The 21,507-nt window shown below is 38.1% G+C and overlaps 6 protein-coding genes across 9 annotated transcripts in view; 3 read left to right on the top strand and 3 right to left on the bottom strand.

The window, feature by feature from the left end:
- Positions 1-274: 274 nt before the first annotated feature.
- Positions 275-1,035, top strand: LOC109116249. Its single transcript, XM_019201369.1, has one exon. The coding sequence runs from the start codon at positions 518-520 to the stop codon at positions 731-733; it is 216 nt and encodes a 71-aa protein (XP_019056914.1). The 5' UTR covers positions 275-517; the 3' UTR covers positions 734-1,035.
- A 1,749-nt stretch (positions 1,036-2,784) lies between these two features.
- LOC104804365 (guanine nucleotide-binding protein subunit beta-like protein) lies at positions 2,785-4,781 on the bottom strand. The gene is given in 2 exon segments (XM_010528635.2): positions 2,785-3,251; positions 3,253-4,781. Coding segments are annotated over 2 exon segments (1,479 nt in total). The 5' UTR covers positions 4,602-4,781; the 3' UTR covers positions 2,785-3,121.
- Positions 4,782-12,622: 7,841 nt separating this feature from the next.
- On the top strand, positions 12,623-13,955 carry LOC104804363 (cold-regulated 413 plasma membrane protein 1). Its single transcript, XM_010528632.2, has 4 exons — positions 12,623-12,942; positions 13,172-13,279; positions 13,359-13,429; positions 13,536-13,955. The coding sequence occupies exons 1-4, from the start codon at positions 12,764-12,766 to the stop codon at positions 13,778-13,780; spliced, it is 603 nt and encodes a 200-aa protein (XP_010526934.1). The 5' UTR covers positions 12,623-12,763; the 3' UTR covers positions 13,781-13,955.
- Positions 13,743-16,041, bottom strand: LOC104804364 (pentatricopeptide repeat-containing protein At2g15980). The gene is made up of 2 exons (XM_010528633.2): positions 14,096-16,041; positions 13,743-13,978 (listed from the first exon to the last, which is right to left on the bottom strand). Exon 1 carries the CDS (start codon positions 15,960-15,962, stop codon positions 14,421-14,423), a length of 1,542 nt encoding a protein of 513 aa, XP_010526935.1. The 5' UTR covers positions 15,963-16,041; the 3' UTR covers positions 13,743-13,978; positions 14,096-14,420.
- A 1,132-nt stretch (positions 16,042-17,173) lies between these two features.
- On the top strand, positions 17,174-19,302 carry LOC104804360. Of its 4 annotated transcripts, none has more exons than XM_010528630.1 (3): positions 17,174-17,674; positions 18,198-18,490; positions 18,859-19,302. In XM_010528630.1, the coding sequence occupies exons 1-2, from the start codon at positions 17,232-17,234 to the stop codon at positions 18,472-18,474; spliced, it is 720 nt and encodes a 239-aa protein (XP_010526932.1). In that variant the 5' UTR covers positions 17,174-17,231; the 3' UTR covers positions 18,475-18,490; positions 18,859-19,302. The 4 variants fall into 4 exon arrangements, with proteins under 4 accessions (XP_010526932.1, XP_010526931.1, XP_010526930.1 ...); XM_010528629.1 differs by having other exon boundaries at positions 18,783-19,302; XM_010528628.1 differs by having other exon boundaries at positions 18,768-19,302.
- Positions 19,296-21,507, bottom strand: part of LOC104804362 (probable E3 ubiquitin-protein ligase ARI2) — a 2,888-nt gene continuing 676 nt past the window's right edge. Inside the window, exons 2-6 of the mRNA XM_010528631.2 lie at positions 21,408-21,440; positions 21,004-21,289; positions 20,289-20,769; positions 19,603-20,136; positions 19,296-19,531 (exon numbers count right to left, since the gene is read on the bottom strand). Coding sequence (XP_010526933.1) covers positions 19,324-19,531; positions 19,603-20,136; positions 20,289-20,769; positions 21,004-21,289; positions 21,408-21,440 — 1,542 coding nt within the window. The 3' untranslated portion in view covers positions 19,296-19,323. The remainder of the gene's footprint in view (positions 19,532-19,602; positions 20,137-20,288; positions 20,770-21,003; positions 21,290-21,407; positions 21,441-21,507) is intronic.

Genomic DNA, 21,507 nt, shown 5'->3' with positions numbered 1-21,507 from the left:
TCTAACTCTAAATGAAGTATTCGGATACGAATTTGGATATCCGATTTATATTGTCCCCTACTATGGTACGATATTATATCGTCTATATTTATTTATATTTGAATTTTACAAATAAAAATTATAAAACGTGTGAATGGGTGGAATATCCTCTGTAAATATTATTCTCCAATCATTCAAATGTCTGGTCCCAAACTCCTCCAAACACGCAATGCCCTATCGTTTCCTTTGAATCTTCTATTTGAATTCGTTTTCCTAATCTCTCTCTCTCTCTCTCTCTCTCTCTCCTCTTACATTCTGGAAGATATTGGCAGAAAAAAACAAGATTTACCGTTTACGTACGCAGCTACGATAAAGTTCCAGTCTTTGCCCAAGAAACGCTAAACCCGTCAAACCTTACCAATGGTTTTGTGAGGAAAAGACCGGAACAATACTCGTGTCTCTCTCTCTCTCTTTCTATATAGACCCGCCAATCGTATTATTCTGCCATTTGCCCCTAACAAGAGAGAGAGAGAGAGGAATGGCAGAAGTGATGGAGGCGTGGGTGGGAGAGCTGTCAAAGCTGGGAGAGAGGATGAAACCCTGCAAGAGGCTGTTGATGCAGAAGGCAAAGAAGGTGTCCAAACAACAACAACAACAACAACCAGAAGAAGCTGACAAGAGAGAGAAACAGGAAGCTACAACCATGTCTGAAACCACTGTTTGTCTCCTCATGGACCGTTTTGTGCCTTGGTGATCATCCTCCCCAACAACAAGCTTCCCTCTTTTTTCCTTCTCAATTATATACGTCTATATATATATGTAGGTACATATGTATATGATTTAATATTCCCAAATGATCAGTTGTCAGCAAATCTAAGAACCTTTCAAACTTTTTAGCAAGCTAGCTGCTGTATAATCCGTACCCTCCACGGGTTCTTTTGAACTCTGTTGCAGTTACATTCATGGTATACATGCATTTGTGTACATCATGGATATATATCCCAAAATTCCTGAATTAAAAAAAAACGTGTATAAACAAGAGATTGATTAAGTGTACTTAATGTGTCACAGATTTGAGTTGAGGGGTTTCAAACTGAACCCACATGCTTTCCTTCTACTTGTCCAAACAATCACATGCAATGAATGAATGAATCTTCTTCCACCCTAAAACACATGAACTCTATACCTTTAGTAGTATACACTTATACTGCATATTTCCATTACAGAGGCTTCGGTTTCTTTTCTCCGGTTGCCTCAAAACACAAAGAATCTTGATGAAGGGATGATTCAAGACGACAAGTTGGCCTCGAGGCTGGCTGTTGAAATCTCTTGAAACATGGACGGCTGTGTTAGAGTCCCACATTGACCACATGTGGGAAAAATTGAGTCTTTCTGAGGACAGAGACACCCTCCCCAACAAGCCAACTTTTGAGATGAATTCTACCCATTGATCTTAGAACGGACTTAATTGGGTCCGTTAGGGGCATCTCATCCGCAGTTTCACTCTCTAGAGTCACCCGGGAGACAAACAGCTTGGACCGGTGGCTTGGTCCGTGCCCGGGAAACGAGCTCAGGAGGGGAATCATGGTGTCTTTTGAATTGGAACGCAGATGTTGTGGAAAGCACGTTGAGCCATAGAAGGGTTGTTCCTGCTGCTCTGGTTACGGCTGATCAATGGAATTAAAAGTCTTGGAACCACTCGCTGCAATCTTCTGTTCTAGGAGGTCGAATCGCCATGTTTCAAAGAGTTTTTTTCCCCCTTTTCTCAGCCATCATCACTGTCTTCTATGTACTGGTCATAGCCTGTAAGTGAGAGACAGAATATATCACCATATGTCTGAATCTTCGAACGCTTACAGCAACTTGCAGTTCTTAGGTTTAACCAGATGGGTTGATTCCTGTATGTCTGGGTTCAAATTCATCTCCATTTGATCGTTTCTGTCACGACCCCTTTTGGGACTTGATCATGGAACAGAACAGGTAAGATCTTTCTCAAAACTGCAGCCATATGCTTTTGCCCTGTTTCCAAGTTCAGCACAAAACCCTAAATCCCAGAAACAAAACCCAATCGGTATCCAGAACGATTAACGAGGAGGAATCGAGAATTACCACGACAAATCCCACAATCCTCCGAAGCGAAATGGGCAGTCACTAATCTCGTGAGCCCTGAATCTGAACCTTCGTCTTAATCAAAACGAAAAACCGTGCCTTTCAAAAGGGGAGGAAAAAGGTCGAATTTTTTCATATGAACAGTGGATTTTCTTAATACGGAATCACTTTTTTTTTTCTTTCATTTAAATCTTTGATTTTTTTTTCCTATAAAAAGGGAAGACATCTCTAACACTTTGGCTCTTTTTTTCTATAAATCGGATTAATTTAGCATTTTAAAAAAATTGTTAGTTTAAGAAATATTGCTCAAAGATTAATAAAAACTGGAGGATAAATCTGTCAAAATACATGTTAAAATTCCTAACAATTTATATATATATATATATTAAAGGGAACTAATTTAAAAAAATCTAAACAATAGAATAGTTTAATGTATCAAAATTTTAAAATACCCGGATCCTTCTACCATATACATGGACTAGGAATTGGATGTATACTGATTGCTTGCCACGTGTTACGGATGTGGGACCAACCCTTTAATCGTAATTAAATCGGAGAATCCTTGACCCTATGAATTATGATGATGCATCTTAAAAACAACCCAAACGATAAACGAAGAGGCAAAATTGACCGATCAAAATTCCAAATTCTTTTTTATTCTTATCTTTATAAATTATATTAAAATTATCCAAATTTTTTAACAAAAAAAATTCCAAATCCAACAGCACAACTCGAAAATGGATATAGAAAAAAAAAATTATTACACAACATGATAAACACGAACATGTTGGTTCGAGTTTTGTTACAAATTTCACCGTAAAAAAGGGGGAAAAAATCAAAATCAATAACGTGACAGCCATCAAACGCACTCACCATCGAATCTGCTGACTTGGCATCACCCTATTCGTTGACTCACTCAACCGATTCCTCGCGGCTACGATCATACGTGGCAACCCTCACGCTCGTCATCTCAGTGCTCGTCCACTACTTCAACAACAGCGCGTGATCGTTCACGCGCCGCCGAAAACGAAATCTACACATTCCCTTTTTCACATGGTGGAGACGATGACGTCATATCTGGCGACGGTTCCATCTCATGCCACGTCGGTGTCCGCTCCGACACCCTCCACACCTTCACCGACTTATCCACGCTTCCACTGTAGCCTCTCTTCCCCCGCCGTGGCCGTACCTGCCCCGCCGCGTCGGTTGCGGCGGTTGAAGCTCCTGTCCTCATCGATGGCGAGACACTTGACGGGACCCATGTGCCCTGTCAGCACGGACAGACACACGTGGGCCCCATCCGGGTTGCGCCTCCAGACACATATGTTCTTGTCGGCCGAGCCGCTCAGCACGAGCTTCCCCGCCGCGGCGAGGCACAGGACCGCCGATTTATGCCCACGGAGCGTGCCTCCGTGCGAGAGGCCTCGCTTCTCGCGTTGCCAGAAGTTTACCAACCCGAAACCTTCTGGCCCGCCACAATATATAACGGCGGACGTTAAGTTGACGGCTAACGCCGTAACGGCGTTTTCTTGCTTCAGCAAAACCTGAGCCAGTAAATGCTTCGTCCCTTTGCCTTGAATCTCACGTTTCCACGCCTTGGCCGTCCCGTCCGCCGATCCCGTGAAGACCAAGTCGTCGAACCCTACCACGACCGAGTTTATCGCGTCATCGTGGGCACGGATCGATTCCAAGCACTTGGAGTCCGAGATTCTCCACACTTTCACGGTCGTGTCCCAAGAACTGGAGTACAATAACCCGACTTCTTCGTTCAGGCTTAGACACGAAACCGCGTCGAAATGCTTCACCTTCACGACATTCCTGTTCCGACGAGCCTCGATGTAATGCTTGGGGTTCATGGAACTCTTCACCATGTCCTCCCCTACACGCCTGTGTCGGCCAGGGTTTCTCTTCGAAACCTTCCAAACCCGGATTTTACCGTCTTGATGACCAGTAAAAACCCGATCTCCGAATATCACAATGGCCTTCACGAGGCCACTGTTGGATTTAAACCCGGTATAGTCCTTCAAATTCTTCCAAACCCTAATGTTTTTCGAGTCCGAGCCTGTGTAGAGAAGATCTCCTGCGGCAGCGAGTGAGTATATATGCCCTTCTTCCCGTACGATGGACCCTATGAGACCGTTGGTTTCAAAGACATCGTCTAAGAAGCCTCGGCTCGAAGGGGTCGCGAACGGTGACCGACCCGTCGCCCACGGCGACATTACGCACGGAGAACCCTCGCCGCTTGTCGGGGCGCTGCTCATTGTGGACGCCGACGCGTTGCTGTAACGTTGCTGATGATGAACGTTAACGTTAACACTGTTATTGTTGACGTCGAGGGAGGAATCTTCTTCGCCAGAGGAGAATATTCCGTGATCGGCCTTCAAGAGGTCGCCGAATTTAGGGCGTGGCTTGTTATGGCCGCAGCCGAGGCTGTGGCTTTGGCTGTGGTGGTGGTTGGAAGGTGTGTTTTTGAGATCGACGACCATCATGGTTCCTCCCGTTTTGTTTATCATTTGTTCAAGAATCTTGATGCCAAAAGTCAAATAATTATTTTAAAAAATGGCTATAATAATGACTCGTTTTTTGTTGGATGTGTTGTTTTTTTTAAACTATGACCAAGAAAAAGCCGAGGGAGAATGTTTTTGCGTGGGAGAAGGGAGATTTTCGTGCAGAGTTTCAAGGGATATTGGAGGGTGTGGAGAGAATGATACGATCATATATATAAATATAGACAATGTATATATATATATATATATATATATATGTATATGTGTGTATGTGCATGTCCGTTGAAGATGTTATTTATTTTTAGTTCAATTGGTGGACACGTGGCGGTGACTAAGGCAGATACTGTGATTTCATCACAGAAACAATATTATAATATAAACCAAAGTTTGATCACAGTACACGTGGCTGTTACGTTTCACGCGATATTTTCTTTTATACGACATTGTCAAAATTCAACAGTGTTCGTTATTATTAGATAATTACCCTTTTATCCCGAAGTAAAAACTAAAGTTTCAAAAGTTAAAGATAGTATTACTGCTGATGCATTTAAACTTGTACTTTGATTTTGGATTTTTAATTAATTTTAGAATAAACGATTAATTTTAAATAGATTAATTACTGCTATAAAATTATAGAAATGGAATCGTTAAGAGAATTCAACTCCAAGAATATAGAATTTAGCCAAAATTAGGTACAAAAGTTTTTTTTTTTTGTTTCCCCGATTTTGAGAGAAGAGATAGTCTCCACGTGGGTCACTGTGTGTGTATGTTGTTTGTTTTAATAACATATTTTTAAAGGGTTTTTCTAGAATGCCTAATAATAATTTGCAGTAATTAAATTCGATTAGATACAAAGGCGGACGTTTATTATACTCACTCGAATTAAGTGCCGCATATAATTAAATTGGTAAATTTAGTTTGTTTAATTTTATAAATTGTACTAATTAATTTATGTAAGTTTTTCTATAAACCAAATCCAGGTATCTTTACAGCTTTCTATCTCAATAATTCTTTTTTTTTTTTGGTAAAATGTCTCAATAATTCTTGATATGTGTTATCCATAGTTAAACACAGCATGAAAGAATATGAATACCTCATGGCCCTAGATCTTTTATCAAAGAGTTTTCCACAAATTTATATATTTCCATACAATATTGGGCGATTAGATGACGCATGCATATTTCTTCAATGTATTCGATGAATTGTAGTTATTGAATGCCACGTTTTCGTCATCTTTTATTTAGGGTGTTAAAAAAACATTTTCTTGCATGCAATATATGTATGTGAATGTGTGTGCGTATATATATAAAAACAGGAATATTAGGTGCGGCACCAAAGATACTTTGCTTCGTCGATATAATTGAAGTTCTATTGAAAACTTTGGAATAATAACATGATTAGATCTATTTTTCGTACGTATATATCAGAAAAAATGTCTATTAAAAAGATTATAATAGATCATAAAAAATAAAAAAGATTCTTATTATTAAAAGTTGAATCTTTTCAAACTATTTTTAGATCGCAATTCTTAGAAAATGTGAAATAAATTAATTAAATTTTATTATATCTCAAATTTATACATTTCGAATATATATATATATATTTATGCGTTTCTCATTTTTGAAGATGCCTTACGAATATTTGGCAAATTAGGCAGCAACTTCTTTCTATAAACATGAGATTTATTGAATATTCGGCCCACTTAATGATGCAATTAATTGTACTATCTCCTCTCCATGATTTTAGTTACAAAAGCAAAGGTGTTTTAGACAAAAATAGGCCACTTGTCACGATAATTACAATATTTACAAAGGACATGTCTCACTTACCCGACAAGCTGATATGGTCGATGGACTTGGACTGTTGTGGTTGATGATTATTACCGTTGGAATCATACTATTGGGATATATTAACTACAGTCAATTGCAACTGAAAAACGTGTTTATGATATATGGATATATCATGGTGTCATATATACCTAGTGGTTTGTCACAGTTGGCACGTTAAATTCTTATGAAATTGTAAGAGATAACCAGATTTAGCGGTTGATAGTTTTGATTTAAAAGGGTAAAATCTAATTAGAAATATATGAAATGAGCCAACTAGAATCTGTGGATTATGTCGAGTGACGTAGAATCATACGATATCGATCATATTGTTGTGTTATCAAGAATTTCATATAAAATTTTTAAAAAATAACCGAAAGAGACCATATATATATGAATCTAATCGGATTAACGTTTACAGATATCCACGACCATTAAATGAAATATAGATATTAGTTCTTTCTGCTTCTACGTATATTGTTAATACTATATCATGCAGCTGGTAGTCATACACGCAACATACACTTTTAAAAAAATCTTATATCCTACGCGATGAATGCATGCATGCATGTGTAATGTACTACAAATTATAATGTCTGACTCGTATTAAAAGCTGTATGCAACGACGTATAAAGCATAGTATATAATTAAGATTTAAATACAAAAAGATTTCAAGTATGGATATTATATTTTCTCTTAAAGGAGTTGCAACCTGTTGGAGCATGGGAGCTGCCAAGCGTCGCCGACCCACGTCATCATAACAAAATCTCAGACGGTTCTTAGGTAACGCGACGTCATGCTGACAGCTTTGGACTTTATTTTCTAAAAATAAAATCCCTAACTAAGCGTTAGTGGAATTTGTGGAAGATTCCAGAAACGGTATTATGCCACGAGGCGAGATGGGTTGTCGATTTGAGGACTTGTGGGGAAGACCACGAAACCCTAGCCAGCTGGACCATTTCACCAAAAACATTGACAAGAGTGTTGCTTGTGATGATGTATATATACCGACATTCATAAGAATTTATGAATATATACATACATGTGCACGATACACGTATATATGTATCATGTATGTATTCGTGCCCCATCACATGAATTTGCAGTCCCATGAGCAAGCATTATAATCTCAAATATCGGAGTTTAGAATTGAGAAGCGATTAGTTACCCAAAAAAAAATTTGAGAAGCGATTGATCTTTTTTTTTTTTTAATTTAATAGTAGTATCCGACTCCGTTTCTTCATGGCACATAAAAGTATCCGTTTCTACTTTTGACTATACAAACCGAATATAATGACGATGGATAACATATAATTATATCAAACCTAACAGATTGAATATATATATATTTTTTTAAAATTAAACTAAATCAAAATCTAAATCGAATTTAAAAACAATTAAAATACCGAATCGAAATGAGTATCTTCTTCTTTTTTTTAACATTTTCAAGCCGAATTCGAATAGACTAGATATCAAATCGAATTCATAAAAATCAAACCATATAATTTTTCTGAAATCGAAATGTTAAACATAAAAATAATTAAATCAAAATATCCTCATATACCATCCCATCACTAATTGTAACTTTTAATTAAAATCATTAATGAAACTCGATCCATGCTCTAAATTATATAATATATGTTTTAAAATATGAAACTGAAAAAAATCGCATCATATGAAAGGAGACGCTCACAAGATATTTAGATGGCCCGGCGAGTGAGGAAAGCTTATCCATTTTTCTTACTAAAATTAAATGTCAACATACATGACGTGTGACACAACAAAGTTATTAGATCTTATCATAACCACTTAACTTCAAACTCTTACACGTAGTTTTAATACTTCAAATCAGTTATTATAAAGTTTTTTTTTTTTTTGCATCGGAATGAACCACCACAACTTTTCGGGTGGAGAGTAAATCCACCGATCTTACGCAATAACCTACAAATCACGTGAAACGGGTAAACCAGTCGAAAATGATAAACTCAAGAGAAATTCATACTCTGGAGTTGCAATGTTTAAATGCATAAACTCAAGTCCTAAGCTTTTAGAATTAGAAATATCAAGGAATTTTTTTTCCCTGAACAAACATGTTAAAACAATTAAAATGTATTCCGTGAAAAAAAAAGCCACGGAATAATATTTAAAATTAAGTTGTAAATAGAAAACGATGAAAAAGTGATTACAAAGTAATGAAAAAAATGGGATACATGTTTTCTCACTTATTCATTATTAATTTATACTGTTTTGAAAACAAAAACATTTAGTTACTATTTTGCAACAAAAATTATTTTTATTTTTTGATGAACTTTTTCTCTCTCACAATTATCCCTTTTTAACCCTGAAAAATTAAATTCTTAAATGTTATTTTTCAATAATTTATGAAAATATCATCAAAGTTTTAAATTATAAAATTTTATTTTTAGAGTGTGAATAAATTATCTTAAAATTTTAAACACTAAACTTTAAATGCTCAAAGAAAAAATCTATGTAAAAGTATGATATTTTGCATTAAAATTTTACTATATTTGATTGAATTTTTTAGTAAATTATGAATTTCAATAATTTTTTTAGAAAACGTAGTATTTGATTTATTTAAATAAAACTAAAAGTGGATAGCTTTAAAGTAAATGGAATCATATTTATCGCAATATCGGAATGCTATAATCATTTTGCTTATCTTGTCCCGTGCGTGTTTCACAGACAAATGCACTAGATTTTCGTTCTTATTTTAGTCCAAGTCTATCACAAATTAATTACACACGTAAAATATATATGTGTGCAAAATCAATATTACCAAACCAACGTTTAATGTTTTGGCGCTGACCCGTACAAAGGTTTGGTGATTTTAATTCCATTTTCTCTTTTTGTCTATAAAATAATTTTTGAGCCAATTGACAAACATGTCAAATCATTAGAAATCTATATCTTTTTTTTCATGCAAACTATATCTTTTTATAAATTTTTGACAAAAATACCTTTATTTTATTGTATAATTTCAATATTGTCATTTAGCGTCCCGAAAAATATGCAGCATAAAAAACATATTTTTTTAGAAACTCTGTTGTCCGAGAGAACTGTTTTTTCATCCGAAAAATTGTTTTTCGTCCGCAAGAGTCTGTTTTTTGTCCGCGAGAATTATTTTTTATCTAGGAGAGCTGTTTTTCGTCCGAGAGAGTCTGTTTTTTTGTCCGGAAAAACTGTTTTTTATCCGGGATATCTGTTTTTCGTCCGGGAGAATCTGTTTTTTGTCCGTAAAAGCTGTTTTTCGTTTGGGAGAATCTATTTTGTCCGGGAAAGTTGTTTTTCGTTCGAGATAACTGTTTTTCGTTCCAAAAAAAATCTAATTTTCATGGGACACATTTTTTGGGGGTACTAAATGGCAATATTGAAATTAGATAATAAAGTAAAGATATTTTTGTCAAAAATTTATATAAAAGTATAGTTTACAAAGAAAGAAAAAAGGTATAGATTTCAAATGACATGACATATTTGGCAAACTCGCGCAAATTTTCTCATAATTGTTTTTTAAAAAAAAATCAAGATTTTATTTGATAATATCTCAAGGTTTAATGATAGGACGTATATTTGATCAAATGAGCTCGGTGTTTTCAGTAACTGTTTTGCACAATTAATTTTAGCAAGAAGATTTTTTTATGGATATCTTTTTTTTTTCTTTTATGTGAAAATAAGCAAAGTGCAGCCTATAATTGTTTTATATATATATATATCCGTCCATGCAGATCCATTCATGTACGTTTTACACTTTCAACAAAATTCCACTATTCGTTTCTTCGTTTCATCATTTTCATAACATTTCTAATAAAAGAAGAAAAAATAGGAAAAATAACAAGTATACAGAATCTTATATCTTATCGAACTATACAGTGAGTACAAGTAGAAGACTCCATGCATATACACATCTTATATATATATAGATATATAAATTCTGATCACAAAATTACAATGATTGCGTGGTTGGGACAATACTTATCAGTCTCTTTCTCTTATCACACATCGTTTTAGTTGCAAACACAATAATACAGCAAAATCAAACAAAAGTAAATGATATGTATGTGTCTATATTTGTCATACTACCGACTTGTCTTTATATGCACAATATAAAGAAATGGCTATCACAAGCCTCACTTTTATGTCCTTATTCGTGGACATTCATGTTCCACATTCATGTTCCATCATTTTTTTTATCGATGGGAACTTAACCACAGTCGGACGCGTTAACAAATCATCTGACTCCACGCAAAAACTTGTAAACCACGTGGAATAGGTAAACCATCCAAATAACGACAAATTCAAAGGTGAGCGGAATCGAACCCATCACTTCTTGGAGAATCATGGACTACTCAACAATTCACCTGGCCCATTTGGGTTTCATGTTCCATCATTGGTTCTATGATATATATATGATATAACACTTGGAAAGAGACAATACCCAACTCTCATTCATTTCTCTGACCTAATTATGTTTCAAGTGGTCGATTTTTAATATATTTTTCAACACCATTTCATATTTTTCTGTCAGATATACAAAATACTTAGGTTTAGGGTGAATGTTTCGGTATTCGGTTCGAGAATTATTTGGTTTGGTTTTTTCAATTCTATAAAATATATACCAATCGGGTACTATATAATATTCAGTTTGATTTCGGTTTTTATTCAGAAAAAAATTCTTAAAAAAATCATTTTTTAAAATCTTTTAAAATTCGATTTGGGTGATATATCTAAAATTAGACACCTGCATATGCAATGATTATTGTCAAATATATCTTATGATTAGAGTCTCACGTGATACTATTTTACAAATTCGAATTTCGAATTATGAGAGATGAATGGCATTTAAAATATAGTGTTGAGCTGGGAATATGGAAGATAAAAAAACAAACAGTAATAATTATAATACAATTGTTATTATATATATATATATATATATATATATATATATATATTCTTGGTAGTTGGTATAATATGAATGGTTCCTATTTTCACCCACTTAGAATAGGTCCACCAGTCATTCATGATGAAGGGGTAGGCTGATGAAGGCTTTTACCATGCATGCATGTGCATTGATCCATCAAAATCACCATGTACATACATATACATACCCACCTGTGGTGTGTACGTATATGTTTTATGTGTGAGGGAAAAATATGGACGTAGATATGACTATTGGACCGTGTAAATGTCAACTTGAAATGGATAGTTCTCGAGAACTGAGTGCTTCGTTTTACCTCCAACACTCTTTTCCCACTCAGTGGGTGATGCTGATCGTAATTTTTAAAAATTGTTGTTGCCACGTGTCAATCGTCAATGGTTTCGCTGATGTAATTTCTTATTTTATTAGAAAATCTTGAATATACATATATATATATATATATAAATAATGCATCGTTTCAAAGTTTTCCAGAATCTAATTCATCACTATAGCGATAAAAAATTTAAAATAAATTATTTTTAAAAAGTATATGATTTAATTCGTTGAATAAACCGAACCTGATTTTTTTTAGTTACAATTTTAGTTAACCGAATCAAATCGAATCATAATCGTACCGAACCGATTAAAACCAAATAATCGTTTTGTTTATTAATTTTTAAAACACGAAATAACCGAATTCGAATCAATCGCGGAATAAATCGAACCGAACCGTTCATGTTTTAGTTTTGAGATCGTGACGATCCGGCTCCTACTAAACCGAGTCGACTGGTTTTATTAGAGATCTACCGGACCAAATTTCATGAAAGAAAGAAACAAAATTAAATTGAGAAGCCCATAACGGTTTTAAATAGTCCGTTAAACCCAACCTTGTGACCAGTATAGTACGTGGCCCATTTGGTATTTAGATATTATTACTCTTGCAATGCCCATAAAATATCACAACTGTGTGTGTACATGTGTGTGTGTGTAAATATATATATATTATTCTGATGGTGTATTGTTAGTTATGAATTGATTGAAATTAATGATAGTATTTAAACATTATTCTTTTTACTTTGGTTTTATTGCATGAGACTAATATACACATTGGGGGTGTTGATCTTGGCCACGGATCTGTTTATAGGCTTTAATATTCGGATTAATCAATGATTATATATAATTTAATTACAAAGACCCCACACCACGTGGCAGAAACCCATCTGTCCAGATGACCCCCTCGGTCACACGTCCACTCCTTTTGCTCATCATAATCCTATTTCTCTTCCATTCTCTCTCTCTTTGCCTTGATCGATCCTTACGTAGATCTTAAGACGAAGTTTCCAGACTGAAGAATTGTTGAGTTCCCCCGGTGGGTTCAGAAAGAAAGTTCCAGATTTTTGTCGGAGAGTATGGGAACGAAGAGTTTCTCCACGATAAGGAGAGACCAAGGGACTGTCCAAGCTCTTATCGGCTCCGATCTGAACGAGCTCGGCTTCGCTGCCAAGAAACTGGTTAATCACTCGATTATGCTTGTTGGGTCAGGACTCGGAACTGAAGTTCTCGAATGGGTCGCTTCCTTCGCCGCCATGTTCGTCTCTCTCTCTCTCTCTCTCTCTCTCTCTCTCCCTCTGCGTTTTCCCCAAATTGGTCTCGCTGGTATTAGGTCAATGGATCGAAACAAGTGAAATGTCTCGCTGAATTTGTATTCATTATCGTATATCTGCTGTGCGGTCACTGTTATGTCGGTGGTGTTTCATGATTTGATTCTTCAAGTGCGATCGATGTTCCTGACATTGATGAACTGATATAAATTGCAGATACTTGTTGGTATTGGATCGAACCAACTGGAAGACAAATATTCTTACAGCGCTTCTGATCCCTTACATCTTCTTTAGCCTTCCATCAGTTATTTTCAGCCTGTTCAGGTAAAACCAATAGCACTGATCCAATTCTTCTGAGATTCCTCCGGTTTGGTTTTCAGCTTTGTAATGACCGTCCTTGCAGAGGAGATGTCGGAAAGTGGATTGCGCTGGTCGCTGTCGTCTTGCGCCTTTTCTTCCCGAGACATTTCCCGGGTTCGTCCATTCCATCCTTGTTAACCTCTAAAGAATGCCTGCAATACTTTTCGCCCACACGTTCAATCCATTAACCGACTTGTTTTTTGGTTCAATGGTCATGCAGATTGGCTGGAGTTGCCGGGAGCACTGATCCTGCTGATAGTGGTGGCTCCGGGACTATTCGCCCACACGTTCAGAGGCAACTGGGTGGGATTGGCGGTATGCCTTGTCATCGGATGCTACTTGCTTCAAGAACACATTAGGGCTTCAGGCGGATTCCGGAACGCCTTCACGAAAGCAAAGGGCATCTCCAACACCATCGGGATCGTTCTTCTGTTCGTTTTTCCGGTTTGGGCCCTCATCGATTGAAGTCCGTCCTTCTGTGCCATCAAGATTGTGAAGTTGTATCCTTCTGTGTAATCAAGATTGTGGTTGATTGTGTGTGCTTGCAACCAATAAGTAAAGGTTAAGAGTGGGTTTCAGACAGTGGATTGCCAACTGCTTGTAATACGTTTCTGTCCTAATCTATTTGTTTTGTTAGTAATTTGCTCGGTTGAACACCTGATCCTGCAGGAGTTATCCGCCAGACCAGTGAATATCCAGATTTGATCAGAAGCAGATTTTGTATTCATCAAGGCGATGACCCGATAATAATAGTAAGCAAAAACATGAGAATCTACTAACCATTTTGGGACTGAATTGGATACCGAATTCACCACCTCAAGCTCCCAAAACGACTGCTTCTCTGCTCAATGAGACCAGAAGAAGACACCCTTTTCGTTGCTTTCCGCAAATCGTATTTTCCAATCGAGGCATTGTTTCCGCCATTCGTATCGACAAACCACTGTTTCTCTATTTGTCTCGTCTTGCTTTCTCGAGCTCGAGATTTCGCATCTTACACCTTTGCTTGGAGCAATTGCCACCACGAAAAGCTCTCAGATGACAGTTTCATCTCCAAATTCAATCTCCATGAGAGAGCCAGAGCAGATACCAAACACTTCCACGGATGTTAGCTCAAACCCTCTTCTTCTTCTTCTTCTCTTCCCTCGAGATATTCGGCCATTTCTTTCCTCAACAATGCAGCCATTTCCACATCCCCTGCTTTTACGTACCCGTGGATAAATGCCTCATATGTCTCTCGATTCGGTCCGAATCCTCTCCCCACCATCTCAGCCTGAGTGCTCAATGCTTTCTCCATCTTCCCCTCTCTGCAAAGACCTTTTATCCATAACATATAACACTTCTGATTTGGACAAAACCCGAAATCTCTCCCCGCAGCCTTCATCATCTCTGAGGCTTCTTCGACTCTTTGCTTCTCGCAAAGCCCTTCGACTAAGGCTTCAATGGTTGAACCCTCTGGCCAGAAACTCTTCCTCCGCATATCTCTGTATACAAGCATAGCTGAATCCATATCCTTGACTTTACAATACCCTCTAACGAGATGCTCATAAGTCATGGAAGTACTCTCTATCCCTTTCGATCCCATTTCTCGAACAAGCTCCTCGGCCCTAGCAGTCTCTCCGCTCCTGCAAAGCCCGCCGATCAGAGTGTTATAAGCCACGATATCATAATTCAATCCCTTTATCCTCATTTCTTCCCACATCTTCTCGGCTTCAGACACCATACCTCGTCTGCAATACATCTCCATAAGAACACTGTAACTGTAAGAATTCGGACAACATCCCACCTCCTCCATTTCTCTCCATATCTCTTCCACCATCTCCATTTCACCTTCTCTGTAAAAACTCACCATCATGGAATTGAAAGTATGCGCATTTGGCTTAACCCTGGCAACCCACTTCACAGCTTCCTCGAGTCCATCATCTAACCCAAAAACCTCTCTATAGAGCTTACAACCATCGTAAGCCCCTCTACGTCTACAAACTTCTGCAACCAAAGCGTTGCAAGTACTGATCTGAGGACTGATACCTTTGGACCGCAATTTTCTCATCACCATAACAGCTCCATCGATCAACTTCGAATCAAGACACGATTTTATCAGCAGATCAAACACAAACGGCGCAGACCCACATCGGTTATACGTCTGAATCAGCGAGCGCAGCACCATCGAAACACATTCTACTTCGGTGCCACCGGCAGTAGAAACACTAACAGTACCTTCACCGGCGAGTCGAACAGCGAGGCGAGTTAGCTCACACGCGTGGCGGCGGAGGCGTGAGCGGGCGAGGATGTGGACAAGGACGGTGCAGGAGTGGAGGTCGTGGGGACAGAGCGAGTGGCGGCGCGTGAAGAGAAAGAAACGGAGGGCAAGATGGGGATTGTTGCGGATGCGGATAGCAATTTCGGAGAACTGCTCCGCCGTGAAGCCGGAAAGGAAGAGAGAACGGAGAGTCGACCACCGGGACTTGGATCGGTGGTGGGTGAGGATCGAAACGGCGTCTGATACCAGAGTATCGACGGCGGGAACCCCGGAGCGATCGGACGGAGGAGACACAACGGTGTTGAGGAAGAGAAGAGAGACAGCGGATTCGGGTCCGGGTTTTCGGGTCAAGGTCGGGTCGAGTATCCGCCTGAGAATTGGGACCGACATTGAATTGAAAGAGTGAGGAATCAGACGAAGGGTCAGAACCAGATTTGCAGTTTAGTTTAGAGGGCATCCGGATATTAGCCGTGGCTAATGATATTCTTTAATCATATTGGATTTGCCATCTATGACTAATTAATCAAAATTAATCAAAATCATATGTATGTATGTATGTATGTATGTATGTATGTATGTATGTATGTATGTATGTATGTATGTATGTATGTATGTATAGGTTAGGGTTTTCTATTTTCACGTTTTCCGATTCCTTTCTCGGACGCAACAACTTGGAACAGCGTTTCACAAGAGCCTCGACGATAACGTTGAAGAATTGTTTTAGTCCGGTTATTTGAGTTGGTTTAGAGTTTTGGTTATTTGGTCCGGTTTAAGTTTGTTCCACTAGTTTAAATCAAACATAGCCATTCAGCAATTAAAATTCTCAAATACGAATTGATGCCTCAAGAAATTTTATCGGCAGGCCTCGTCAGCGTGGCCAAACTCTAAAAAGTTAAAGAACAAATATGCTAATACACACACATATATATATATATATATATGTGAATTTGTGTATTCCCTAATAATGGAATATATATATATATATATATATATATATATATATATAGATGTAATGGAATGTGTTCTTACATGGAGTAATAGTCAATTTGTGTGGCAAGAATTTCTTCCGAGATGGGCCTATATGCTCTCCCATAACTATTCTCATATATCCACACACGCAAATCGTAATGGATTTCAGGATTTCCGAAGGTTCTATTCATATCCCATTTTCATAAAAAAAATATTTATTTTATAAAAATATTTTCTTCCAAAATTTTCAATTCTTATCATGTTTGATTTATACCCATTTAATGTAATTTAATCATTTTGATTTAAAGAAAATTATAACTAATTGGTTTTTAGAATAAAATCAATCCGAACACATTTTTACTCTATCGAAATGGCCACGTCAGCTAGAATTTTTTTTTTCTTTCAAAATTTATATAAAGAATATTGAGATAAATCACATTAATTGACTCTTTTCAAACATTGCTTTTTTCTCTCTAATATTCCAAATTCTTATTCCCCCACTACGGAATTTCTTACATTTGCAGCAACTGAATGATTCTGTTTTTCAATAAATATATAGCAATTCATACACATTCTCTTATATATATATATATGTATATATATATATCCCTATAAATACGTTTTTCCTCAAACACCCAACTGAGTTTAGACACAAACCCACCAGGAGAAAAAAAAAAAAGAGTCAAGAAAATGATGAAATATGGAGAGATATCGCATTTTAGTCACCCAAACCACAAACTCAAGTTCGACTTCACTGATATCCCATTCAAATGCGACGGATGCAAGGAGATCGGCGTCGGCTCCCGGTACCACTGCCCGTGCGATTTCGATCTCCACGCTCACTGTGCCTTGCCCTTCTCCTCGGCCGCCCCCTTAACGCACCCGTTCTACAAGAAATGCTCGTTCGAGTTCTTGTCTCGGCCGCCGGGAAAGAGCCCTAGGTATTGCAATGCGTGTGAAAAGGACGTCGCGGGGTTCGTGTACCATTGCAGGGAATGTGGGTTCGATCTCCATCCGTGCTGCGCAATGCTTCCTATGGCGCTGGATGATGGAGAGCTCAAGCTTTACTTGTACCGTAAAGTGAGTTCCCCCTGTTTGAGGTGTGGGAGAAAAGGCCGAAGTTGGAGTTATAGGTATGTTTTTTTTTTTTTTGTATCAATCGGTGCAGATTTTGAATTTATTTTGAATTTTTGTTATGTTTATACATCATATATTGTTTTGATTTTTTGTTAGAATTTATTGTCGACTAAGTTGTCTCAATTGGACAATTACTGATTGTTCGGAAGAATAGTTTCTTTTTTTTTTTTGTATTGACTGGAATTTTACCTTACGTGTTTGAAGAATTTAAAAAATTATCCATTCCTGTAAAAATCACTTTAATTGAGAATATTTCGAATTTAAATTTAAGTTTGCGGACGAATATAATAAAAGAAAAAAAAGGGAATGGAATCTATTATTATTATTATTATCGCACAAAATTTTTTTTTGGTCGAGACAAAAAAAAAAAGGTGTAATTTTAGATATGCAAGTTACATAACGTGCACTCTTGAGTTAGAATATAAATTTCTTTTAAGAATTTTAAAATACAAAGACCGTATGAATATATATATATATGAACTGAATTTTCCGTGGTTTTGTATTATATATAATTAACAGGTCATCGTGCAAGAAATACAATATACACGTGGCGTGCGTACGGGAGATGCTGGTGGAGAACTGGAGAGAGCTGTACAATGGGCAAAACGGTAAAAGCGCAGGAGGTCGGATACCTAGCTTGAAGAATACGCACCAGCACCGCCACCGAAGCAAAGGAAAGGTGCACAAGTGCTGCGAGATCGCCGGAATCGCCGTACAGTTCGTCATCTCCGCCGTGCTCGGTGACCCCACCGCCATAATCGCCGGCGTCATCGGATCCCTCATCTCCAGAGCCTGACACACATCTTCCGGGGGTAATTTCGTCCTTTTCGCTTTGCGTTCAGCACTTGGCGTACGCATATATGTGTGTGTGTATTGGCGTACGTGTGTACATATGTGCGGGCCTCTTGTGAATGAATAAAACAGCACATTAGGACATTACACTATTAGATAAAACGTATGGTTACTATTATAATATTGTATAAAATTTAATCTACAGTAAAAAAATTAATTAAATTGATGGAAATTTTAATTATATGTGAATTTGGAAAATTATAGTTATTTTATATATTAACCTTTTGGATTGAATAGCCCAAGTTCAAGCAGGCAGGTGCAATGGATTGACAAACCGATATCCCCCCTTAGGTGACAGAATCTTTGACTTCCCCCTGTCTCCGTACAGAATCTGCATGCTGAGCTGGCACACATTACAACCATCTACGGGCTAATAATAAGATTCGACCTCCCACAAGGCATCACTCGAGTTCTTTTTCAGAAGAACAGGACGAGCCAAAGCCGCAGCAGCCAGAACCAGCAGGATGGATCGGACTGGTCATACACGCGAAACATTCAGATGCTGCTATGGATCACCCGTGAAGTCACATGGCACTGGTCTGGCCTGTCGGATGGGACATAGATCTAAGATCCACCGACGGCGAGGAGACGAGATCATACCTTACTCAGATAACCTGAACGACGTTCAGATAAACCGAAAACCAGTTTATGTTTTACTGATAGGAAAAACTGCTCCTTATATAGGAGTTACAGTTGAAAAGAAACTAGGAAATCTTATCTCTATGTTCCCTAAATCAGGATAAATGGAAAATACCCAAGAATTCGTTATTAAGGAGCAGGATGTAGATATAGATCAACCAATTCTCGGGTATAGGCTGTTGCGCGATCCCCAAGAACTGGGGGAAGAGCTATCACTCGTACCACAATCCGATGGTTGGTACGAGGAGTCCCCGGAAGTGTAAAAGTCGGATGCGCGCTCGATGCCTTTCGATTTGTAAGGAGCGATGTTGTGGACGCCAACTTGGAGAGAGCCCAGTAACTCGTTCTCGATGCATTCGTACCTGCAAAGAGATGCGGATGTTGCATCAGTTTCAGAAGACGCAGTTCCAACCAACCTGACCGTGAGACTTACATTTTCTTGCAGAGGGTATCCACCGTCACAGACAAGTTGATGACTTTAATCCGTATGTCCAAGACTTTGTCTTCGGTGTATTGTTCAAAGGGTTCTTCCAACAACTTGGAAAGCTTCTCAACACTGCCCTCAAGCTGTTGCTGTTGATCCTCAAAGAGATGCTGCTTTATTTCTCGCTCCCGAGGCATCATCTCATTTTTGAACTGCGCATTTTTGAACATGTAAAATGCAAAAGGGTACAAACATGAAAGAACTCTCCTTGATCTTAATAAACGGTCGAGTCCATTGGTAACCCAGCTGAAGTCCCTCTCTTCTGAAATCGAAACTTTTTTTAGGATAGTCTCCTTAAGTTCACTCTCTCGCTTGAAGGAATCGGTGTGCACCCTATATCCGTTATGATAAGGCATATAACAATAAAGGTTCCTTTTCGTTCTCTCCGTCTGTTTCTCTCTGGCCTCTTGGTCCTGACTGCAACTATGACCCGCGATTGTATACCAAGAATGTTCCCTTCCAGTAGATCCACCACATAGCCAACTGTAGACAAGAACAAGCAAAACAATCAACTAGATATGAGAGCCATCAATACCTGGCATATGTTCAGTGTCGCATAAAAAAAAGACGGAACGAAAACGATTAAAAAAAAAAAAAGAAAAACGGGGAGGAAAACAAAAGGATAGAGTTCTCACCAGAACGATTGCCCACATCTACATGTCACAAGAACGCATCCGCCATTCTTTTCCAGAGGTAAGTGGCATTTGGGACACGGCTTTGTGTTAACTGCAATCCAATTAACTGTCTCAGACTCCTCCCTGATCTTCTTTCTCCATTGTTCCCACATCAAACAAGAGCAAGGGGAGTGGGCTTCAGACAAGCAACTGAAACAGAACTGACAGCCGCAAGAACATTCAACCTCGCACAACCCATCATCCTCGACACGTATAGCATTGCCACAATGCGGAGTGCTTGGACACCACTTGACCATCCTGTTATCTTCAATGTATGACTCCAGAAGAAAACGATCAAACTTCTCAGCAAGATCTGGACGGCTTTTACCAACTAGACTCCTCACAACATCTTCATCGCAAATAGCATTGCATTTAGGAGCCATGCATCTGATCCTTTTGCTCTGACCTTCCTTTATCTTCACAATAAAATGCTCTGTCCAACCTAGTAAGGGAGAATAATCAAAACAATTGCTTAGAATAACCGCAGGAAAACAAACATACGTTTTCGTCATAAAATGGTCTGTTCAACACCAAAACAAAAAGCTTTGTCCTTGCAATAAAACCGCCAGCTCAGAGGGTGATCAACAAAAGAATAAGCCTAAAACATTCTAGTAAGATTATATGGAGTTACACGAAACAATGGGTTGGCGAAAAAAAATTGAAATAAGGAACTCACAGTTCTTGCAAAAGCAGTGGCCACAGTCCATTCTTGTCATTTGATCACCGGGTAAATGATCCTCTACGCAGATATCACAAGTCATTGTTGTAGAAGGAGACAAAACTGAATTGCCCTGTTGATGCTCGGCAATAGAGACACCGGCTGCAGCAAACAAGCTATCCTCCCCTTTCTCGACAAAAACAGCAAACAACTTCTCCACATCCCACCGGTAATGAATAAGAAGTGTACGAGCATGGTGCTCCTTAACCAATAATAAATCCATCACCCTTTGCAGATCCTCCCTCTGCATTGGCACCGAACAAATAAACGAACATAGCTCTAAAGTTTACCCGAAAGAAGGGGGAAAAAAGGACCACATTACCAAACAGCAACTGAATAAGAATCATGTTTTGCCCTTTTACCTGAGCCAACTGAAGCAATTCCTTAGTAATAACCTACAAAATGCAGACTAATGATCAGTAAAATCCAACTATATGATTAGCACATAAAACGCAAAATTGG

The sequence above is a fragment of the Tarenaya hassleriana genome, unplaced genomic scaffold (assembly GCF_000463585.1).
Source record: "Tarenaya hassleriana unplaced genomic scaffold, ASM46358v1 Cleome9, whole genome shotgun sequence".
NCBI classification, from domain to species: Eukaryota; Viridiplantae; Streptophyta; class Magnoliopsida; order Brassicales; family Cleomaceae; genus Tarenaya; species Tarenaya hassleriana.
This window is presented reverse-complemented; position numbering and strand designations above follow the sequence as displayed.

Excerpts from the sequence above, each read along its gene's own strand:
- LOC109116249 (XM_019201369.1), top strand. The coding sequence starts at position 518 with ATGGCAGAAGTGATGGAGGCGTGGGTGGGAGAGCTGTCAAAGCTGGGA.
- LOC104804363 (XM_010528632.2), top strand. The coding sequence starts at position 12,764 with ATGGGAACGAAGAGTTTCTCCACGATAAGGAGAGACCAAGGGACTGTC. Across the intron at positions 13,280-13,358 it reads GTTATTTTCAGCCTGTTCAG|AGGAGATGTCGGAAAGTGGA; the intron begins GTAAAACCAATA and ends CCGTCCTTGCAG. Across the intron at positions 13,430-13,535 it reads CTTCCCGAGACATTTCCCGG|ATTGGCTGGAGTTGCCGGGA; the intron begins GTTCGTCCATTC and ends ATGGTCATGCAG.
- LOC104804364 (XM_010528633.2), bottom strand. The coding sequence starts at position 15,962 with ATGTCGGTCCCAATTCTCAGGCGGATACTCGACCCGACCTTGACCCGA.
- LOC104804360 (XM_010528630.1), top strand. The coding sequence starts at position 17,232 with ATGATGAAATATGGAGAGATATCGCATTTTAGTCACCCAAACCACAAA. Across the intron at positions 17,675-18,197 it reads GGCCGAAGTTGGAGTTATAG|GTCATCGTGCAAGAAATACA; the intron begins GTATGTTTTTTT and ends TATAATTAACAG.